At 39.4% G+C, this 23,688-nt stretch overlaps 1 protein-coding gene across 8 annotated transcripts in view; it reads left to right on the top strand.

Moving 5' to 3' along the window:
* The window catches only part of BORCS5 (BLOC-1 related complex subunit 5), a 109,830-nt gene that overhangs the window by 82,193 nt on the left and 3,949 nt on the right, over nt 1-23,688 (top strand). For 6 of the 8 annotated variants that reach the window (XM_077871032.1, XM_077871031.1, XM_077871030.1 and 3 more), the window contains 2 exons: nt 1,416-1,573; nt 19,966-20,061. In XM_077871032.1, coding sequence (XP_077727158.1) covers nt 1,416-1,573; nt 19,966-20,061 — 254 coding nt within the window. Of the gene's footprint in view, nt 1-1,415; nt 1,574-19,965; nt 20,062-23,278; nt 23,563-23,688 lie in introns of all 8 variants that reach the window. The other 2 variants (XR_013364291.1, XM_077871037.1) reach the window with 2 other exon arrangements.

Genomic DNA, 23,688 nt, shown 5'->3' with positions numbered 1-23,688 from the left:
ACTCTAATCTTTATTCTTTGCTTCCTTTTACTAACTTTGGGCCTTGTTGTTCTTTTTCTAATTCCTTTTGATGTGAGGTTAGATTGTTTGAGATTTGTCTTGATTTTTGAAGTAGGCCTATTTCACTGTAAGCTTCTCTCTTAGAACTGCTTTCGCTGTGTCCCAAAGATTTTGGACCATTTCATTTCATTTGCCTCCATGTATTTTTTTTATTTCCTCTTTTATTTATTCATTGACTCATTGACTGTTCAGTGGCATGTTATTTAGCCTCCATATGTTTGTATTTTTTCCAGTTCTTTTCACATAATTGATTTCTAGTTTCATACCATTGTGGTTGGAGAAGAAGTTTGATAAGATTTCAGTCTTCTTAAATTTATTAAGACTTATTTTATGGCCTAATATATGCTCCATCCTGGAGAAAGCTTCATACACACTTGGAAAGAATGTGTGTTCTGCCATCTTTGTATGGAATGCTCTCTGTGTAGTTGTTGGATCAGTTAGATGGAGTGTGTTGTCCCAAGCCATTGATTTTTTTTTTTGTCTGAATAATTTATCCATTGATGTAAGCATGATATTAAAGTCCCCTACTCTTCAGCTTCTTCCTTATGCTTGTTAATTTTTGCTTCATGTGTCCAGGTGCTCCAGTGTTGTTGGGTGCATCAGTATTTATAATTGTTATAGCCTCTTTTTAGATTGATCCCTTTGTCATTATGTAATGCCCTGCCTTGCCTCTGGCTATAGTCTTTGTTTTAAAGTCAGACAGTCAGGGGTGCCTGGGTACTCAATTGGTTAAGTATCTGCCTTCGGCTCAGGTCACAATCCCAGGGTCCTGGGATCGAGCCCAGCATCAGACTCCCTGCTTGGCAATGAGTCGGCTTCTCCCTCTCCCTCTGTGATCTCTCTGGCTCTCTCTCTCTCTCTCAAATAAATAAAATCTTTAAAAATAAAATAAAGTCAGATAATCAATGTAATTATTTAAAAAAATTAAGTAAATACATCTTCCAAAGTTTTAATTCAAGAAGGGATTTATATTCCTAATACCTTGAAATAGCGTCATAAGGTCAGGATCTGTATTCTGGAGAAACCATTTACTAGTCACTGTGTGACATTAGGAAAGTTACTTAATCTCTCTGTGTCTTGAGTTTCTTATCTATGAAACGGGACTAATCCTACCTTACTTTCCAGGGCAAATATGAGTACCGAATTATTGCATATGAAACACTTTGCCGAGCGTTTGGTATATTATAGATGCTCCATAAATGATAGTTGCTATAATTTTCATTAGCGTATAACAAAAGATACAGGGTTAAATTTTAGTCTCCTACCTTGTCTTCAGTGATTAAGTTACTTATAAAACAAGTTTTTTCCACAGTAACTTCCATTTTATTTTATTTTATTTTTTTTCTGTTTTGAAGGGCTATTGAGTGGCCAGACTTCCCCAACAAATACCAAATTGGAGAAATTGGATTCTCAGCAGGTGTTACAGCTCTGCCTGCGATATCAGGATCACCTTCATCAGTGTGCAGAGGCCGTTGCCTTTGATCAGAATGCTTTGGTTAAACGAATCAAAGAGGTAATGTAGTGTGGGAAAATAACATCACCAGCTCATTTTTGTGATTTCCTCTGACTCCCAAGTCCTTTTCTACTGGGCAGTAGAGCCAGTGATCCAAGCTTTATAGGAAGTAGTCATTTTCTGGTTTAGTCTTGACATCTGTCCCCATTGCCTTGATAGATTGTCTTTCCTAGCAGTAAAATCTAAGGATGAAAAGGAGTAGTCCAGCTCCATGGAATTTGAATCCTGGTTCACCACATATTTGCTTGGATAAGTTACTTCTCCTGGTCTCAGTTTGCTCATCTGAAAAACAGTAGTAACCTATCCCAAAGGTTGATTGAACATTAAGTTACTAATACGTTTTAGTTAGTATGTAAAGTCCTGCCATACTAATCTGCTCTAGCTAACATTGTATCTTTGAATGGACTTTAGCGGTTTCCTATGTGTAATATATATTTTGTTTCCCAATAGAGTATCAGTTGTTTGAGAGCAGGAACCTTGCTATCTTTTTCAATTATTTTTTCACAGTATGAGGACATGAAAAGCTAAGTGGTTTTTACTGGTTGAATGGAAACAATTATACCTATTTAGCCCACAAAGTTTTTCTGAGGGAAGGTGCAAGATAATTCCTGTGAAAGTACTTAGAAAACTAAAGTGCATGGTACAAATGTTTAGTAATTATTAATAAAAAAAAAAAGGTACTTCTGTCACACACCGAAATATATCATTGACTGGGCTGCTGCATGGCACAGCTCTGTAAGCACTAGGGTATAGTACATACATTTTCCAAAGTTTTCAATAAAGAAGGGATTGAGATTCCTGATGCTTTGAAGTAGTATCATATAAAGAAAAGGTCAGGAGTTCTGTCTTGGAGAAATCACTTATGTTAATGGCACCTCCTAGAGTTGTTTAACAAAATAGTCCTGGTCATTGAGTCAGCGTGAGAAGGTGAATATGAGGAAATACACAAGTAAAGCATTGAGCATCACTGCAGATTCATTAACAGTTAATAGCAGATGTAGTAAATCCTTGAGATTATAAAGTTGCTGCTAGTTATATTGATACATTTAAGTTTGCCAACACCTTAAATATTTTACTACTTACCTTTCATGAAATGTATACATATATGATTCTCTCATGGTTTAAATACTTTTATTTAGGAGAGCATTCCAAATTATTATTTCATATTGGTTGGCATTGTTGTGGCCTTTCAAACATTACAAACTTACTTTACTATGTTATGTTCTACAGAGATTTAAATCCCAAATGTGACTATGTATCAAAACCTCTTGAGTTTTTTATTTGTTTGTTTTAATGCTGAGTTTTCCTCTCCCACTAGGTCTAGGATGTGGTCTGTCAATCATTATTTTAATAAGCTTACCGAATGATACTGAATCCATTCTCCATTACCTGGGATTTGGGAACCACTGGTCTAGAGCACTGTTTTCCACAATAAATTCTATAAAACTACTCCCATGTGAAGAAGGTCAATCTTTTTGCATATTCCATCACCACCCTTGGAAAGTCACAGAGCATATTATCTTTTTTTTTTTTTTAAGATTTTATTTATTTATTCATGAGAGACAGAGAGAGAGAGGCAGAGGGAGAAGCAGGCTCTATTCCGGAAGCCCGATGTGGGACTCGATCCCAGGACTCTGGGATCACGCCCTGAGTCAAAGGCAGATGCTCAACCGCTGAGCCACCCAGGCATCCCACAATGCTTATTATCTTAAAAGTTCTTAGATTGGGGTGCCTGGGTGGCTCAGTGGTTGAGTACTTGCCTTTGGCTCAGGGCATGATCCCAGGACCCTGAGACTGAGCCCCGTATCAGGCTCCCTGCTCAGTGGGGAGTCTGCTTCTCCCTCTGCCTCTCTCTGTTTCTCTCATGAATAAATAAATAAAATATTTTTAAAATAAAGTAATTAAATTTAAAGTTCTTAGGAATCTTACAATAAAGAAAACTGGTACCAAACTTATTTGACCTAAGAACCTTTATTGTAGGGAATATCTTATAGAAGTAGTATCTTTATTTTTTTATTATTTTTTAAAGATTTTATTTATTTATGATAGACATAGAGAAAAAGAGAGGCAGAGACACAGGCAAAGGAGAGGCAGGCTCCATGCCGGGAGCCCGACGTGGGACTCAATCCTGGGGCTCCAGGATCGCGCCCTGTGCCAAAGGCAGGCGCTAAACTGCTGAGCCACCCAGGGATCCCCAAAGTAGTGTTTTTTAGAACATTATTTGGGAATTGCTCTTGCAGACACAAGACCTTATCATTTTTGATTATTGTGCTAGAAATTAACTGTGATGTTAACTCTTAGAAGATTTTAGAACAGTAAATCTATTTCATAATGCTTCTCATTTTCTTTTTGAAAGATCCTTTAGTCCATTTCTATTGTTTTGTAGTTTAGGAAAGTATAATACAGAAAGATTAAATGACTAGCTCAGCGTCAAAGAGCAGGTATTTAGTAGCTTGTTATACCAGATAGAGATCTTATTATACCTCATTTCCAAGATTCTCGAGCAGGATTTCTTAGCCCTAAATGTGTGTTAGAATTACCTGGGAATTTTTACCTCCAGTATATATGACAAAAATTTTTACATGCACACAATGAAGTAGACAAATATTGTGAACCTTCATGTACTCATTGCCCAGCTACTCACTACAGGCATTGATTTGTGTAAGGTCTTGTTTCATTTATATCCACACTCACTCCCTGCCACCTCTCCAACTGATCTATTTTGCAGTAAATCTGAGGCATATAATTTCATTCAGAAATATTTAAGTATATATCTTTTTTTTTTTTTTTTGAGAGAGAGAGAGAGAGAGCTCACAAGCCCCATGGGGGTGCAGGGAGAGGGAGAGAGAATCATTTTTGGGGGGGGGGGAGAATCTTAAGCAGGCTCCATGGGGAGCTCAATCTCATGACCCTGACATCATGACAAGAGCCAAAATTAAGAGTCTGATACTGAAGCTTAACCAGCTGAGCCCCCCAGGCGCCCCTAAGTATGTGTCTTTAAAGATAAAGGACTCTTTTTAAAAACTTTTTAAAATGTGAATTAGAGAAAAGTCACAAAAATAATCTAAAGAGTTCTGTGTACCCTCACACATTTTCCTCTAAAGTGAGCATTTTACAGAACCTTAGTACGATGATCAAAATTAGGAAATTAACACAGTACCACACTATTAACTAAGCGGAGACCTTATTTGAATTTCATCAGTTTTTCCACCAAGAAAGGCTTTCCCCAAATACAGCTGTAATGCTGCTGTCATACCTGAAATAACAATACCTTAATTTATCAGCATAGCGAAGTGCTTTTAAAAAGTAACTGATGTATGGGTCTCACTCTAAACCAGTTAGATAAAAATCTTTGAAGAGTGGTGAATAGGAAGAGAGGAAGCTAGGCTTTGGTATTTATGAAAGTGCTCTAGATGACATGTAACCAGGACTGAGAGCCATTTAACAGATTTAAATTTAACAGAGTTAAAATTGTTTGAGGAACTTTGGGATTCACTTTGAGCGATCAGTAGTTACCCGGGATTATTACAGATCAGAGAACAGTACTCATAGTACGTGGTACCTTGGTAGTTTTCCTAAGGTGAAGGAGATGAGCACTGTTTTAAGGTTTTCATTGGTGACTTGGCATCTCTGTTGGTAAATGCTAGCAAACGCTTCAAACATACACATCCATCTGTGCTCACTTCCAACCTCAAGGTTGAAGTTAGTCACTTCCAAATGAATAAAGCAGAGGATGTAGTTTTGATATAACACCAACTCTCTAATATTATTCCAGATGTTTCCTGGAAATTTGGTTGCAAGTGTGAGGAAGTAACATAATGCTGTATGTGTTGAAAAGTAAGGAACTTAATAACCTTGGAGAATATGTATTAGTGGAAGTGTAGAACCTGGATCAACCAGAGACTCATAAAGTTACAGACCTGCAGTCACTTTAAGTTTGGATCAAAGGGAAACATGGCTAGAACTGTTCTGATTCAGATAAAAGAAAATCAAGGAGCTAGCTAAGCTTTCCTGTTCCTAAATTTGGATGATGCTCTTGAGTGAAAAGTCTGTCTTACAAATTGGTGTGTCTGAGAGAGGAGTAGAAGATAGAGGTAGCCTTCCTTCCCAGAGAGCCTTGTAATGCACACTGACCACTAGTTTCTTTATTGGTTCCTGGGTGACCCCTCAGCCAACAAGCATTGCTGAGCCACTGTTGCAGACCTACTCAGTGTGAGGTTTCTTAGAGGTTACAGAAAAAGGTGACAAAGTGCCTGCTTGCTGAGAGCTTAGTCTAAGTGCAGGAACAAAGATATGCAGGACACTAGTAGGAAAGATAGGGCACTATTGATGGAGACTGCTAAATCATGGTCCCTAACTGAGGTGCTATACGAGTTAAAGATCAGGAGCAGGTGAGGTTCAAGCTAACTTATAAAGGGAAATCAAAGTTTAGGAAATGAACGGAAAATAGGAGGAGGGAGCATTGCTTGCTACAGGAACAGCTTGGCAGTCTTAGAAGAAAATTAACTTTGAGGCTTCAGGGGACAGTGAAGAAAGTAAACTTGTTAAAAAAAAAACTCTAACTCTGCATTAAGAGCCATGGAACATTGGGGAGTTCAGAGTACCATAGAGACCTGGTCCAGCGCCCTCATTATTTAGATGCAGAAATTGAAGCCTAGTAGAGAGGGTGAGCAAGTTATCCAGGGTCACAGAGTGAGGTAGTGGCCAAAATTATGGAATGAAAAGTGGTTGAAGATCATAGGAAGGTTTGGTGTTTTATTTTGTAGATAGTATACTTGAACATGTTCACAGGTTGATGGAGAAGAGACAAAAGAGATCAAAGATGAAGGATAGAAGAGGTCTTAGAGCAGGGTTCCTGAGGCAGCAAGAGAGGGTGGGATTTAGAGCCCTGGAGCATTTGTTTTGAGAGAATGGTGAGAATTTGGACAATTTTATTAAAAGAGGATAATTGGCATGGATCAGCCACACCCAAGGAGCCCATGTATTCCCTCTGAAGAAGAGGGGAGGTCATTGGTTGAGAGTGACCGCTGGGTAGGAGTACAGTTGTGAGCACTGGGAATCATGGAGGGCTCAGCAAAGGGACAATAATGTGTACCTTATATTGTGGGCACTTCTTTTTTTTTTTTTTTTTTTTTTTTTATGTGGGCACTTCTGCATAGTGGTTCTGCGTGCAGACTCCAGAGCCTCATTGCCTGGGTTCAAATACTGGCACTGCCTCTAACTAGCTGTGTGACCTTGAACAAGTAACTCAGTTCTTCTGAGCTGCAGTTTCTTCTGTTAAATGAAGTAAGAATAGTATCCACCTCAGAAAGTTTTGGAGAGGGTTGAATGAGTTACTTGCCATGAAGCATTTAGGACCGTGTCTGCCATATGGTAAACATTATAGTGTTGGCTCTTTTCATTGTTTTCAATATAAATAATGACTAAGGAGAAAAGCCTAACCCTAATGCCATGAATTGGCCTATATGTAATTTCTTGATACCAGCAGCAGCCTGAATATTGGCTTGTTTTAAGCTCTACTCTCAATAACCCAAGTATGATAAAGAACTAAGTAGTGGCAAGACACAATTTTCTACCCACTCTGGTATCTCTCAAGCCCTGCATTTCTTTCATGCCACGGATATGTGATATGTGTGATTTTTTTGTAGTTAATTGTTTATTCTGCTTTGTGAATAATAAACCAGTGCCTGGGAACGTGGATCATGAGAAATGTGAAACTGAATGGCAGTGAATGATTAGTCCTTGGCTTCTAGGCTGCGGATGTATCGCTCTTGTCATTTCAGTGTTTTTTCTGTGATATCTCATCATTTCTAGGTTCAAGTTGGCAGGCAGACACTTTCAGTTTTAGGTCATATCCAGCCATGGAAATATGGATTAACTGAAAATCGAAAGGAACATTCATCTTCCTAATGAGGGTGCCTTCCCCAGGGACAGGGTTTTTGGGAGGGGAGGGCAGGTGGCAAATACACAGTCCCAGGAAGTCATAGTTGAGACATTTGGAGCAGCTCTTGTCACTGACCTAGATCATGTTTCTGCCTCACTATAGTTGCTGTCAGTGAGTAAGTGTATTCCTAGATTGGAATACTTTCTTTCTTTTTTTTTTTTTTTCTTAAAAGATTTTTTTATTCATGAGAGACACACACAGAGAGAGAGAGAGAGAGGCAGAGACACAGGCAGAGGGAGAAGCAGACTCAATGCAGGGAGCCCGATGTAGGACTCGATCCCGGATCCCAGGATCACGACCTGAGCCAAAGGCAGACGCTCACCCACTGCGCCGCCCAGGTATCCCTGGAATACCCTCTTAAGTAAGATAAAACCACTAGATTTATTTTGTTCTAGTTATTGTGTGCTGGATCTAAGTCCTTGAGATTAAATTCGTACTATGATTCTGCTGGTCTGTGTTTTTCATTGTTGGATGTGTTGATAGCATGCTGTTTTAGCACAAACCAATATAAAGCATTCAGTGGAGATTCAGATGAATAGGTAAGAAAGTTTTAGTTCTGTGAAAGCCGTGGGATTACAAAGAGACGGTAAAGTTTTTCTGATTCAACCCTTTCATGACACAAATAAAGAAAACAAGGTCCCTGAGTTTCTTTGGGATTTACCCCAAATTTTTATTCTAGTTAAAATGATTAAGATATGGGGGTGCCTGGGTGGCTCAGTGAGTTAAATGTCTGCCTTTGCCGCAGGTCATGATCCCAGGGTCCTGGGATTGAGCCTTGTATTGTTTCTCCTTCTCCCGCTGCCACTTCCCCTGCTTGTGCTCTCTTGCTCTCTCTCAAATAAATAAATAAAATCTTTTTTTAAAAAATGAAATTATTAAAATATGATAGAAGATCGCCAGCCCTCTTTCCGACTTTACCATACTACTTATGTTCTACTTCTTTAGAATCTTTCATTTTTATTTTAGTTATTCCTTTTTCATGCAATAGACACTCAGCTGGTGTTTGAGGGAATGAGCTACCAGGCATGGGCTGGCACACAGAGCTGGGCAGGGATTTCTTTCGTTGACAGTACTAGAATGTTTAAGACCTAATTGGAGCCATTTTCCAAGTGTTTGACCTGACTTCCTGGACCATGCTTCCTCCCAGGGGGCTGTGGAAGATACTGGTCAAGGTTAAATGGATTGCTTACAGTGTTGCACAGAGAATCAGTGTCTGAAGTGGCATTAGCATTTATTGTGAGCTCCTTCAATTAAAAACTTGGTTCATGTGGACCATTGGCCAGGTGAGGCTGTTATTCTGTACAACCTTGAACTGAATCTCCTTTAAATTTCAGTCTTGTTAGATTCCTATTGCTGCTTTTTAAACCTACCCTCACACTGTTTTCTGTTTTTTTGACGTCAAATTATAAAATGGATTGGCAGTGTTTACTTAAAATTACAAATTTTGACAAGATCATTGTGATGTTAGGCTTCTGTTTGCTAACATACCAAGGGTATTTAAAAGAAATTTTTTTGTTTCCTTTCTGTTTTGCAAGTTTCTCTGTTGTAAATTTCAAGTTGAGACCTTAAAATATATTTATAGTTCTCCCCCATTCTTGTCCTTTGGGCAACCTTTCTTTTTGGTAAGAAATACAACTGGTCCCTTGGGTGGCAGGAAATGCAGATGGGGGATTGGGCTTATTCTGGTTTGTCTGGCTGTAAGGTATACCGTACAGTACTTCCTTGGGCCTGGCCCCACATTTCCTTTGCACCAGCACTGTCCTGCCAAAAGGCTGAAATCCTGGAAGAGGGCCCAATCTAGTTTATTACTTGCCTTTGGAAATGTGGGCTTGTATTTTTTGGCGAGGCAGGAGCAAAACCCAGTTATTTGACTGCTCGAAGATTTAACTCCATTCTAATTCTGGATACTGACATATGAGCATGTGTGAACAGCAGCCCTATTTCCCCCATAGTTTGCTTGCCCTAGAAATGCCCCTAGACACCTGGAGCTGCCAGATTTTCTAGTACTAGCCACATGTGCCAGGTACTAGAGCCCCTGTCCCTTTCCCTCCCGTAGGTCATTTCTAGTCTGCCAGAGTGGGCAATGGTAGAGGCCCCTTGTGCTACCCCTGGAATGCCAGAGTAATTGCAGTCTGTAAGCTAGAGAGTAAGCAGCATTAAGGACATGTGGGGTGTAGAACTGGAAATAGAGCTGGGAAAAGCTATTGCCTGTCCTGTATCTCTTTTAGTGAAGAAAAACCAGGAATTTTATCAAATTTGAATGTTGCTCCAGTGCTTGGAACAATGCCTGGCACATAGTAGACATGTAATAAATGTTTGCTAGATAAAAAAACTTAATATATTCTTCAATTATTTCAGTATCATGGTGCCTGAGAAACTTCTTTATTCTATTAAGGAAAATAAAGGTTTGAGAGTTGTTTTAGGTAGGGTAAGCTAGACTGCAGCTATAAATAGATGAAGAAATGTGTAATGGCTCAAATGCAACAGAAGCTTATTTCTTGCTCATGTTCAGGGTGGATGTTTCTGGATGTTAGTAGGTGAGTCTCCCCCCCTTGAGTTCAGGGATTTAGTCTCCTCCCATCTTGTGGCTCTGCCATACCCAACCAAAGACCACTTCTTGATGGCACCCACTTGGTAAAAGAGGAAAGGGAATGGAATAGCACAGATGGGAGATTCTGTGGACCAAACCCATAAGTGTCACCCATCATTGGCTGGAACTCAATCTCCTGGCTGCAGTTAACTCCAAAGGAGGCTGGGAAATATAGTCTATATGCATACCCAAGGCTGTATTACATCTTGAGCTACACCTTGAACACATGTGTCCTCTTTCAGCTGTTATTCCTAGATGCATCTGTAGCCCAAATTTGAGATGCAGAAGGGCAAATTTTCATGATAAATTTCACTTGATCTAAGTCCTGTCAATGAATACCAAGTGATACTATGAAAACGCTTAAGGTTTTCACATTAAGTGAAAAAAGCAGAATACAGCATTATGCAGTCAATATGACTTCAACTATGTTAAATATATTTAAAGAAAAAGATTCAAGGGAAACATGACAATTAGTTGTGGTTGCCCTTTAATGATGAGATGATTGGTGGTATTTGTTTTTAGCCTGCTTCATTCTATTTTCAACGTCTGACATATGTCTATCTTGAACATACATACTTTTTTCCCAACGTGGACTACCTCTGTTCTTTTTTTTCCCCTTCAAAATATATGAGTCTTATTAGGGTTCTGTCTCCCTGGCTGCAGAATTCTGACTCACTGAGATAAGAACATGCCTTTCAGGGATGCCTGAGTGGCTCAGCGGTTGAGCGCCTGCCTTCAGCCCGGGGCATGATCCTGGAGTCCCAGGATCAAGTTCCACATCCGGCTCCCTGCATGGAGCCTGCTTCTCTCTCTCTGCCTCGTGTCTTGCCTCTCTCTCTCTGTCTCTCATGAATAAATAAATAAAATCTTAAAAAAAAAAAACCTGCCTTTCAGAAGTTTGTATATGCCTTTACATGTCTACTTCACTTATGAACTCATTTAGCTCTGTGCCAGGCTCTGTTTTAGGTGTTGAGGATGTATCACTGAACAAAATAGAATTATTTCCTCATGTCTGGGGAAACAGACAATAAAGGTAAAAAAGTAAAACCTATAGCATGTAAGATAAGTACTAAGAATGAAAATATAAAGCAAGAAAAGGGATTTGAAATGTTAGTGGGATTGAAATTGTAGATTGTGTGGGCCAGGAAAACCTTTCAAGAAAAGAACTTTTAGGGGATCCCTGGGTGGCGCAGTGGTTTGGCGCCTGCCTTTGGCCCAGGGGGCGATCCTGGAGACCCGGGATCGAATCCCACGTCGGGCTCCCGGTGCATGGAGCCTGCTTCTCCCTCTGCCTGTGTCTCTGCCTCTCTCTCTCTCTCTCTCTGTGACTATCATAAATAAATAAATAAATAAATAAATATTAAAAAAAGAACTTTTAAAATAAAGATCTGGCTAGTACTGAGTGAACTAGGAGACTGTTCCTCAAAATTCTGTCTATACCTAAAATTTATCAAGTTTTTTGACCAATGACAGATACACTGCCTAAGATTCTTGTCCTTATTAACAGTCTGCTCATTGTCATACTTATCTGGATGTTCTGAACTGGAGACTTACTTACTATCTCTGTTGTTAGTTGGGAGGACACTTGGAGATCCACATTTTTAAAATATTGCTAAGTCGTTCAGGTCTCAAGGATTCCCAAAAGATTTTCTAGGATGTGTTCCTAGAGCTTGAGGCAGCAGTTAACTTTTTTCTGCCCGTGTTGACAAACTATATTTTAAAGATTTATTTATTTTTGAGAGAGGGAGCACGAGCGCAAGCAGGGTTAGGGGCAGAGGGAGAGAGAGAGAGGCAGACTCCCTTCTGAGCACAGAACCAACATATGAGGCTCAGTCTTCCTCCTGACCCTGAGATCATGACCTGAGCTGAAATCAAGAATTGGATGCTTAACCGACTGAGCCACCCAGGCACCCCAACAGACTATATTTTAATATTGTAAGCCTTTAGATACCATCCTGGCATTACCCCACAGTTCATTCTGCACATGAGTGGAGAGCTTTCTACTTGTCTACAGTCATTTCAAACCATTACTAGGAACTGCTTACACAGAAAGTTAAGGGGGACAGCCCCCCTGCAGCCCAGAGCAAGTGGGATAATGAATGTGAAGGTACTCTGCAGGACTACAGGGAGCTGTGTAAATGAAAGGATTATTTTAGGGAGTAAAAGACAATTATCTCAGATGCAGCAGGACCAGGAGGAAGTGATGTGGCTGTGTATGAGTATTAGTGGCACAGAGCGTAGTTTTAAGAATGGCCTCACCCCACCCCTGAGGCCCCTCAGCCATGCTCTCTCCATCCTTGCTGAGACCCAGAGTCTCTCTGAGCACTTCCTCATCTGCCTTTCCATCGTGTAGTAGTCCCAGTCGTATCCTCCCACATCCACCATGTTCACGTTGCTCTCTGGTCTCCACTGCCACTCTGTGTGTCCTCCCATCTTCCCTCCTGGGGGATCCAGCAATCCTGTCGGTCTATGCCAACAGCCTGTGCAGGAAGCATTCCTGGTTTCCTGGGGAGAAGAGATCCCCTGCCTCACTTCTCCCCCATGCTCAGGAGGTGTTTGCTGGGTGAATGTGTGTATTGGTCTGAGTTGTCACCCCAGCCTTCTGCATGGGTAACGCTGGGGGCCTCCTATGGGTCCCACGAGGTCATCCAGCATAGTGCTTGGGAGCGTGCACACTGGCATCAGCTGAGATACACCAAATTATTATATCTTAGTATTCTTGCATTCTTTCTTCACATGCAGAGTAGAGAATTTTGATGGTAAAATATTTACCTCCATACCACCTCTAAGATCTGTTTTCTACTCTGAATCAGAAGAGGGATTGTGTTGTCAGTTGGGGTACATAAATGGAAGTATAGGGCACATGACCCAGTTTGACATTGTTTTAGTCACTGTAGCTCAGCTTTTAAATATTCAATGTGTCATTTAGGTCCATACAAGACTTACTTTTATTTCCCTTTAGTCCTGGAAGAGGAGTCCAGTTTAGTGACGTGGCTCCCAGATTTTCTTCACCATCCACCTGCTCCATCTACCAGCACAGCTTCTCCAGATTCTCTCTCAACATAGTAGTAATAGTAATAATAATAAAGCTGTCACTTTTTACATGTTGACCGTGTGCCAGGTGTGGAATAGGTATTTTACATGCACTGTCATCTACATTGGACAGAAAAAGAAACTGACACTCAAAGACCTGAAAGTTAAACCATTCAGGGTTACCCAGTTGTGAAATGATAGAGCTGGGACTCCCAGATCTAAGACCCATGTTTTTTCTGCTGTTCTTTCTTTCTCTTCCATTCTTTATCCCAATGCTTTTACTTCCCACCTCCTCTTGTTTGTGTGCAGTGCTCACATGCTTTCCCTGACACAGCGTTCCTTTACAATATTCCCTTCATAATTTCATGCTATACTTTGTATTTCAAAAGCAATCCTGACAGGATGCAGCCACACTTAAAAAAAAAATCACCCTGAAGATCCCACATTTACACATTTAAAATGCCAACTCTGCCTTCATTGACGCTAACTTTCCACACTCTCCGCTGATCACTTTTTTGAGAAGAGAGCCTTTTACCAGTATCTTGCGGGACTGGTAATAGAGTGGACAGGGACAGGAGCAGGTGGGGAAGCCAAAGAGGAGACCTATGCTGAGGGGTTTGAGGCTCCCCCCACTCTCCCTCTAGGACTGACTGCAGCAGCTCTATCTAGAGAGGAAGCAGAACAGAGACTTCTCGAGGCAGATCGTGTCTGCTCTGAGCTACTATCTTGTTTAATGTACAGGGAAGACTCTCCCAAGGGGAGGGAGAACTGGGATTTCTGCCCCAAACTTTTCTTTTTACCCTGATCATTTTCTTTCTTTGCTCCCTTTCAGAGACTCACTAGCCCTTTTCTGAGGGATGTGGAGGGAGGAAGTCATGACCCAACTTTCATTTATTTAGCATTGGGAACTGCTTAAAGGTCTTGAGAGTTTTCTCCTATCTTCCCTCCCAGACCTAATACAGAGGGTAGGAAGGTGGTCAGGGAAGTTGGGCAAGTCATAAAATGAGTATTGGAACAAAGTGATGCAATTCAAATTCCTGAGATCCTGGTATGTCTTAATTCTCTTGGAGACCCAAATAAAATGTGCTGCTTTTAGGAGACGTTTAGATACATTGTTTGAAAAAAGGAAACAGGGTCACTTCAAAATGTCCATTATGTGGTAATCAATGCCATTCAGCCTGTGTTGTAATTAATGAAAACATTGGTGACAGTCTGCCCATTGTTTGTTCCTTTCGCAACAGGAAATGGCAGACTAATAAGGACCCGGGGAAGGTTTACGTAATTCCAGAAGGAAGTAGAAAATGTGCACAATTTTGACTGATAACCTCCTAATTGCAGACATAAGCCCACCTGAGCAGGTTCCTATTCCTAATGGAGTAGAGATGTTTGATTTGACTTTGACATCCATTAACAACAGATTTTTTTTTTGGACAGAAATGGTGACTTGAAAAACTTTAGGTAATAGTTTTTACACAGTTTAACTCCCTTGACAAGGTAGAACTAACTGTGGAAAAAGAAATGTCACTGGCCAACTTTCGTTTCTGAGATGGTTGGCAGTGACCGGGAGATGCGGAACCTGGCCCTGGCCCTGGCCATACCAGCCAAGTGGGCTCGCGCAAAGCTGCTTGAGCTCTCTGGAGTAGTCTTTGTCTGTAAAGGACCCTTTCAGCTAGCTCCAGCATTCTGTGTTAAAGCCCCTTGGTGATGTCAAGGATTATGAAATGCTTGTACAAGGGACATGTCACTGTCCAAAGTGTGCAAACAGACTTTGCCAGTGAAAATGTCATTTCAGTTTATCTGCTGACAAATTTATTCCCTCTGGTCTCCTCTCAGTTTTTGTTTTGTAGATATCCAGGCTATATCTGGCAATTTGTTATTTTGGTTATTAAAAAATAAATAAATCTTGGTAGTTAAAGTAGAAACAAAAGTGTGTTCTTTCACACCACTTGAAAACTATCCACGATTACTATTTCAGTTCATCCATTAAGGATTTCAAAAAAAATATTGAAGACATTGTTCAGCATGGTATGTATTTAACTGAAATGAATTGATATTCAAATTAATTAGCTCTGTGGAAAAGACAGGGGAAGATTAGGTGGAGAAGCATGGGTTTGAATTCTGGCTTCACTGCTAGTACTGGCTCTGTGACCCTAGGCACATTTTGTGATCTCTGTGTCTCCAGTTCCACATCTCTAGTAAGAGAGTAACATTTTCCCTATAGGACTTTTATGAAGAACAAAGATGTGTGTGTGGTACATAGAACAATGCCTAACATTCAATAGATACTCAAGGGATAATAGTTGGAATAGTAGTTTATTTTTTCAAATAAAACGTTATTTTATTACATTAATTAAAACAACTGGGAATAACTGAATATTTGGCCTACCTAATCATCCTAATATGCACATATATTACAGAAAGTCCCACTAGCATGGATTTCAGGTTTTGGTTTTGATAGATCATGTAGATTGAGATTTGCCAGAGAGGAACTTCCATTCTTGTTTGATTTACAGACCAAAGGTATGATATGAGATAAATGGCAAATGTGTACTTTTATAAGCTGTTGCAAACTGTTGTCTTTGGAAACAGGATTACTTCAAAGTGTCCAATTTGTGGTAATTGGTGTCATTTAGCCCATGGTATAATTAATGAAAACATCTTTCCATTGTGTGTCCATTGTGCAAGAGAGAGGCATCCTAGAGAAGATTGCCTCAGGGAGGTCTCAAATCCTCTGTGGGAATGATGATCTGGAGGAGAGTGAGAAACTCAAGAAAATACGGAGTAGACCCAGAAAAGTTTTTGTCGCAGCCTAGCACACACTAACTTTCATAATCTGTGAATCCCCAGTGGAGATCAAGCAGTAAAGATGCGGTAGGGATATAGAAGATAGAGGCTTGGTCAGAACGTGCCAAACTGGTGGCAAGGGGCACTCAACTCTCTGAAGTGGAGACTACTAAACATGTGAGGCAAAGACAAATTCAGATGATAACTGATGTGTGAAAGCTAGAGCAACTAACCCTAAGAACCAGGTTCTGAGAGTAGATGAAAGATCTTAAGAAGAAGGTGCCTCTGCTGTTGAAGGAATGCAAGCTGGTGCAGCCACTCTGAAAAACAGTATGGAGGTTCCTCAAGAAGTTAAAAATAGAATTATGCTATGATATAGCAATTGCACTACTAGGTTATTTACCAAAGAATATAAAAATTCTAATTCAGAGGGATCCATGCACCACTATGTTTATAGGAGCATTATCAATAATAGGCATTAAATTATGGAAAGAACCCAAGTGTCCATCACCTGATGAATGGGTAAAGAATATGTGGTGTGTGTATATGTATATATAATGGAATATTACTGAGCCATAAAAAAGAAATCTTGCCACTTGTGACAACATTTAGATGGAGCTAGAGTATTAAGCTAAGTGAAATAAGTCAGAGAAAGACTAATACCATATGATTTCATTCACATGTGGAATTAAAAAAAAATAAATAAATAAATGAGTTGGGGGTGGGGAGAGAAAGGCAAACCAAGAAACAGACTCTTAACTCTAGAGAACAAACTGATGGTTACCAGAGGGGGCATGGGAGGAGGATGAACTAATTGGATGATGGGAGTTAAGGAGTGCACTTGTCCAGATGAGCACCAGGTGTTGTATGTAAGTGCTGATCACTATATTGTACACCTGAAACTAATACAACACTGTATGTTAACTTATTTAAATAAAAACTTGAATTTAAATTTTATTTAAATGTTTAAAAAGAAGAAGGTGCCTCCAGTCAGGAGTAAGATTAAGAATGCGACCATTAAGGGGTCAGTTTAAGGACAAGCAAGGAAGGTTCTGGGAGTTTGCTGAGAACTTGATTTAAAGGTACCTCTCACCCTTTTATAGTGATATCGTTCAGTGGTTTTTAGTATACTCACAAAGTTGTTCATCTAACACCCTGTAATTTCAGAATATTCCCATCACCCTAAAAAGAAACCCCATATAAGTTAGCAGTCACCCCCAAACCTCTATTTCCTGGCAACTGCTAATCTACTTTCTGTCTTTCTGGATTGCATGTTCTAGGCATTTCATTTACATGGAATCATATAACATGTGGCCTTTTGTGTGTAGCTTCTTTTACTTAGCATGATGTTTTCAAGGCTCATTGCATTTGTAGCTCAGATCAGTATTGTGTGCCCTTTTTATGGCTCAATAATATTCCATTGTAGGGATATACATTTTGTTTATCCATGCATCCATTAATGGACATTTGGGGTGTTTGTGCTTTTTATCTATCATGAGTAATATTGCCATGAACATTTGTGTGCAAGTTTTTGCATGAACCTATGTTTTTGTTCTCTTGGGCATATACCTAGGAGTAAAATTGCTGAATTAAATGGCACTTCCAGGGGATCCCCAGGTGGCTCAGTGGTTTGGAGCCTGCCTTCGGCCCAGGATGTGATCCTGGAGTCCCAGGATCAAATCCCACATCAGGCTCCCTGCATGGAGCCTGCTTCTCCCTCTGCCTGTGTCTCTGCCTCTCTCTATGTGTGTCTCTCATGAATAAATAAATAAAATCTTAAAAAAGAGAAAAAAATAAATGGTACTTCTAAATTTAACTTTTTGGGAAACTGCCAAACTGTTTTTGAAGCACTATACCATTTTCTGTGACCACTAGCAGTGCACGAGGATTTTCGTTTCTCCACGTCCTCACTACTGTCTGCCATTTTATTTTAGCCATCCTAGTAAGTGTAAATAGTATCTCCTTATGGTTTTGATTTCCAGTTCCCTGATGACTAATGATGGGGAACATCTTTTCATGTACTTATTGTCCATTTGTATATCTTCTTTGGAGAAACGAATTTGCAACAGCAGATTTTGCCCTAGGGACAGTACTAATTTATACAGCTATGAGAATGCTCTCCAATGAGAGGAATTGGTAGTTCTGACTTTTAGAATATGGAAGAGGGTGAAGCTTTATGTAAAACACTGAAGCATTTCCGAAGACGGATGTCTGTCCAAAGGAAGAACAAAGCTGGGGCTGGATTTGGAATGTGGGAAGAGACCAAGACGGCCCTTAGCCCTGTGTGGCCTCTGCTTCCCACCCCCATGTTCTGTAATTGACCTCCTTGGGAAACAGAAACTTAAATGTAGAATAAGTTCTAAAAGAAAGCGAACTATTTATTGAGACCAAATAAAAATTGACATTGAGACTTAGGTTAACTGAGAGACATTATCACATTAAAAGCTAAACAGTACTTTTAAAGGGTGGGAAAGATGCGTGACTTTTTTTTTAAATATAGTTTTAATTGAGTTCTTAAGCAGTCTCTTTTAACATTTTTTAAAAAACTTAAGTCACTAAGAGATAGGAAAAGCAAGAGTCTATTGATCATATAAACTTGAGTTTTGTTAACTGTGGTACACAATTTCCCCATTCATTTTTCTTTTGACCTGTGAATAAGTAAACTACTTTTGACCATCTTGTACATATCTACAATTAAGATTTTAGAATTTAGAAGATGTACCGTATCTTTGTGAAGCTCTTACTGTATTATACATCAAACTTAAAACTATAGGCCTTTGTAGTATGTGCCACTACTTTGAAAAGATTATCATTACTTTGAAAAGGAAATTACATCAAGCATTTAGATATCTTACATAGGATGACCCACCTTGTGCCAACCCAGCATCAAAGCTTATTTTATCAGAAAAAATTTTTTTAAAGATTTCATTTTTAAGCATTCTCTATACCCATTGTGAGGCTTGAACCTACAACCCAAGATCAAGAGTTGCACAGTCTACCAACTGAGCCAGCCAAGAGCACCCCTATCTTATGTAACAAAATTTTTTTGAAGGAATGGACTCCTGTTGGAGAAGATACTATTTATTAAAGCTCTTCTGCTTGCTTTCAAAATATTTTTTGAAAAAATATATATGCATGCATATATACCTATATATTTTTATCATTTTATTTTATCACAGACATTGGTAGGAGTTACTCATTCTCATAGCTGAACATATAAATCAAAAACACATGGAAAGACTTGTAGGTGAATAATGATTTTAGTTATTATGTGGTGTGAAATGTTTGTGTCAGGAAACTACGAGATGAGTAATGTGGCTCCGTTGTAAGATTTTTCAGTAGCAGAAGTTTAAAACAAAAAACATGTCAGCAAAAAACACAATGGTAAATTGTCATCTGAGTGATTGTGTAAGCCTTGGAGATAGTTAATAGAGATGAGACATAACAATAAGCTCTCCCGCCTTTACAACAAAGATACATTGTGTCAATTTGAATGCCTCAAAATGTCATTTTTTCCCCTGCACTTTACTGAATTTCTTACCTTGTTTTTCCATTCGTCATGTCAAAGGAGTTTTAAGACCTAGTTTCTATTTCAGTTCACATATATGTTATAATTTATGGCGCTCTGTTTTTCTAGGGGCTATTATAGGCCTTCTGTACATGTTATCTCGTTACTCCTCACATCAGCCTTCTGAAATTGGTACTGTCATTATGCCTAATTTAAGGGTGAAGAAGCTGAGGCTCGAAAGAGGGTAAGTGACTGGTTCAAATTCACAAAGGTAGGGGTGGCTGACTGGCTTAGTTAGTAGAGCCTGTGACCCTTGCTCCTCGGGGTCATGAATTCAGGCCCCACATTGAGCATGGAGGTTACTTTAAAAAAAAAAAAAAAAAAGGGAAGGTAATCAGTCCTATGCAGAACCAAAATTTTAACCCAGTTCTGACACCACTGCCTTCCTCTGCAAGGTATATATAGCTGATTGTAAATCTAGAACGATTACCCAGCCTCATGTTAATTTTTTGTTTGTTGTATTGCTTCCATAGAAGCCTGCTCCTCTCAGAGTGACTCTCACTTTGAGCTTAGGAATGCCTTCAGATGTCTACACATCATTTGGAGGGTCTGAACAGTTCACACCTGAGGTAAAAGCTCTGGCTAAACCTTTGGGAAGTGAACTATTGAGAATTTAAGCTGATGGGTCTCAAAGTAATGGAGTCCTTTTCTGCCATTCCAGCTCATTCAAGATGGGAGTTTCCATGAAATAAGTCTCCCCGAGGTTCAGTGTGCAACATCATAATAGCCACTTCTCATTTGGCAGCAGTAACTATCTAAAGACAAGGGATGAAGATTTAGGTTAATATGGTTATGAGCTAGAAGCCTCCAGAGTGATTTGAGAACTGTAGAATTATTTTCCTACCACACTATGTCAGAGCTTCAGGAAGGGAGTTCTATTGAGACAACTGTTTACTTAACACCTAGCTACTCTTTTTTTTCTTTCCTTTTTTTTTTTTCCTTAAGATTTTAAGTAATCTCTGGACTCAGTGTGGGACTTGAACTCATAACCCTGAGATTAAGAGTCACATGCTTGACCAACTGAGTCAGCTAGGTGCCTTTTTTTTCTCCTGATCTGTAGTCCAGTTTACTTAATAGTGCCCATAGGTGCAATCTTCAGAAAAGTTTTACTCGTACGCTCTTTGAATTCTTTGTCCCAAGAGGGTCAGATTCCATTTCCAGATGATCTCCTGGAGGGTTCTTCACCAGCTCCCTCTCCCCCTACCTTTCTTTTTAATAAACTCAGTTGATGTTCAACTGATCAGTTGGAGGCTTACTTTCCTGGACTTAATTCTCCTTTTAAAGATCTTAAAAGCTGATTTCTTTTACTTAGAAATTCAGTTAGTGCTTTAGTGAGACAAAAGCCCCTGAGCAATACTCTTCAAAGGATCCCAAATTTGGATTTTTTTTTCAAAGATTTATTTATTTTTTGTTTGAGAGAGGGAGAGTATGTACATGAGCAGGGGGAGGGGCAGAGGGAGAAAGACTCCCTGCTGAATGTAGAGCCCAATGCTGGGCTCAACACTGGGCTCGATCTCATGACCCTGAGATCATTACCTGAGCCAAAATCACTAGTCGGACACTCAAATGACTGAGCCATCCAAGTGTCCCTGGAGTTTTTCCTCAATACTGGGTTGTAAGAGTTCTTTACATATTCTAGATATGTCTATTATCAGATATATATATTATAAATATTTTCTTGTAGTCTCTGGCTTGTGTTTTTTCTTAGTGATGTCTTTCTAAAAATTTTTTTTAAATTTTGATGAAGATCAATTTAACCCCTTTTTTCTTTTATGATTATATGTTCTCTGGACCTATCCAAGAAATCTTTGCCTACCCCAAGATAGCAAAGGTTTTTCTCCTGTTTTCTTTTTAGAAGTTTTATAGTTTTAGCTATTATGTTTAGGTCTGTGATCCATTTCATGTTAATTTTTGTATATGAGGTAAAGCGTAGGGGTCCAGATTTATTTTTTTTCCCCATATGGATATCTAGTTCTTCTAACACAAATTATTGAAAAACTTTATTTTCCCCACTGAACTGCCTTGGAAATATTGTAAAAAAAATCAAGTAACTATATTATGCTTAGATCTATTTCTGTACTCTCTGTTCAGTTTCATTGATCTATAGGTCTGTTTCTATGCTAATATCACACTGTTCTGATTACTATGCTTTATACTGTCTTGAAATCAAGTACTACAAGTCTTCAAACTTTGGGGTTTTTTTGTTTGTTTTATTTTGTGTTGTTTCCCAAAATTCTTTTGGTCATTTTGTGTACTTGGGATCAGCTTATCAAATTCCTGGAAAAAATTCCTTCTAGGGATCCCTGGGTGGCGCAGCGGTTTGGCGCCTGCCTTTGGCCCAGGGCGCGATCCTGGAGACCTGGGATCGAATCCCACATCGGGCTCCTGGTGCATGGAGCCTGCTTCTCCCTCTGCCTGTGTCTCTGCCTCTCTCTCTCTCTGTGACTATCATAAATAAATAAAAAATTTAAAAAAAAATTCCTTCTAGAATTTTGATTCAGGTTGCAGTTGACTCTAAAGATCAATTTGGCAAGAATGACATCTTAATAATATTGAATCTTGCATTCCACGAACATGGTATACTTACCCATTTTTTGAGATTACCTTTAATTTTTCACAGAAGAGTTTTGTATTATCAGTGTACACGTCTTATGGATATTTTGTTGAATTTTTCCCTAAGTAATTGTTGGATGCAATTGTAAGTAGTATTCTTAAATTTTATTGTCCAGTTGTTTGTTGCAAGTATATAGAAATACAATTGATTTTTGTATATTAGCCATGTATCTTGAAACATTACAGATAAACTCATTTGTTAGTTTTATTAGTTTTTGGTGATTTTTCTAAGTACACTGTCCTGTCATCTACAGATGAAGACCCTTTTATGTATTCCTCTCTAGTTCCTGTGCCTTTTATTGATTTATTGCACTAAGATTTCTAGGATAGTGTTTTTTTTTTATTTTATTCTTATTTTTATTTATTTATGATAGTCACAGAGAGAGAGAGAGAGAGAGAGAGGCAGAGACACAGGCAGAGGGAGAAGCAGGCTCCATGCACCGGGAGCCCGATGTGGGATTCGATCCTGGGTCTCCAGGATCACGCCCTGGGCCAAAGGCAGGCGCCAAACCGCTGCGCCACCCAGGGATCCCTAGGATAGTGTTGAGTAGAAGTGATGAGAGTGGAAAACCTTGCCTTGTTCCTTATTAGAGAAGTATCTTTTACTACTGTGATGTTAGCTGTAGGTTTTTCATAAGTGCCCTTTATCAGGTTGAGGAAGTTTCCTTCTGTTCCAAGTTTTCAAAATTTTTCATAATTGAATTTGTCAAATGTTTTTCTGCATCTACTGAGATGATTACATAACTTCTAACACTTACTCTGTTGAAATGGCAAATTATTTTTTTTCAGATGCTGAAAAAGCTTGCATCCTCACTTGGTTATGATGTATTTTCCTTTTTATATATTACTGGGTTTGATTTGCTAATATTTTAGATCTGTTTTTTGGCAGTGGACTGCCCAGATGGGCAAATAGGCTATACTGTCCAATTAAGGTATTTCAAACAAGTTTGAGCACATTCTATAGATAACTAATATCTTAATAAAGCCTACAGTTACACCCACAAATAATTTCACCTTCTTTTTCGCTTGTCCTTTGAGATGTACCAACATCAGAGACAGTATATGCCTGTGTAGAGTAACATTTGGGGTCATTCATTTCTCTCAGTGTTCAGCTAATGTAATGCCAAAATTACAGCGGCATATACAGAATGGAAATTTCTTCTTCTCTCCCAGGCATGGTACTACTCTCATCCACAGAAGTCCTCAAAGACCTAGACTACTTCTAGCTCACTTCTCTACCAGCCCTAGGATGTGACCTTACTTATTCCTGTGGTCTAAGAGGGCTGTGTCTGCATTCCAGCAGGATCAGAGAGAGGGAAGGGATGAAGAAGGAGCAGAGAGTGTGTGCCAGCTGAGTCTTCAGGAAGATACCCAGAAGCTGCCATGAGAGACTTCCACATATGCGTACCACTGACTAGAACCGAGTCATGTGGTCAGAGCAAGGCGTGGGTTTTGAGGCAAGAGTTGTGGAAAATAAACAGTCATTTTCTATTGGAAAAAATCTAATAGTTTTTTCACTTAAATGGTTCTCTGAAAGTCCCTGAAACAAAGCTCTTTGCAACATTTCCCTTTCTGGGCCTGAG

This window comes from Canis aureus, chromosome 25, assembly GCF_053574225.1.
Source record: "Canis aureus isolate CA01 chromosome 25, VMU_Caureus_v.1.0, whole genome shotgun sequence".
Taxonomy (NCBI): domain Eukaryota; kingdom Metazoa; phylum Chordata; class Mammalia; order Carnivora; family Canidae; genus Canis; species Canis aureus.
This window is presented reverse-complemented; position numbering and strand designations above follow the sequence as displayed.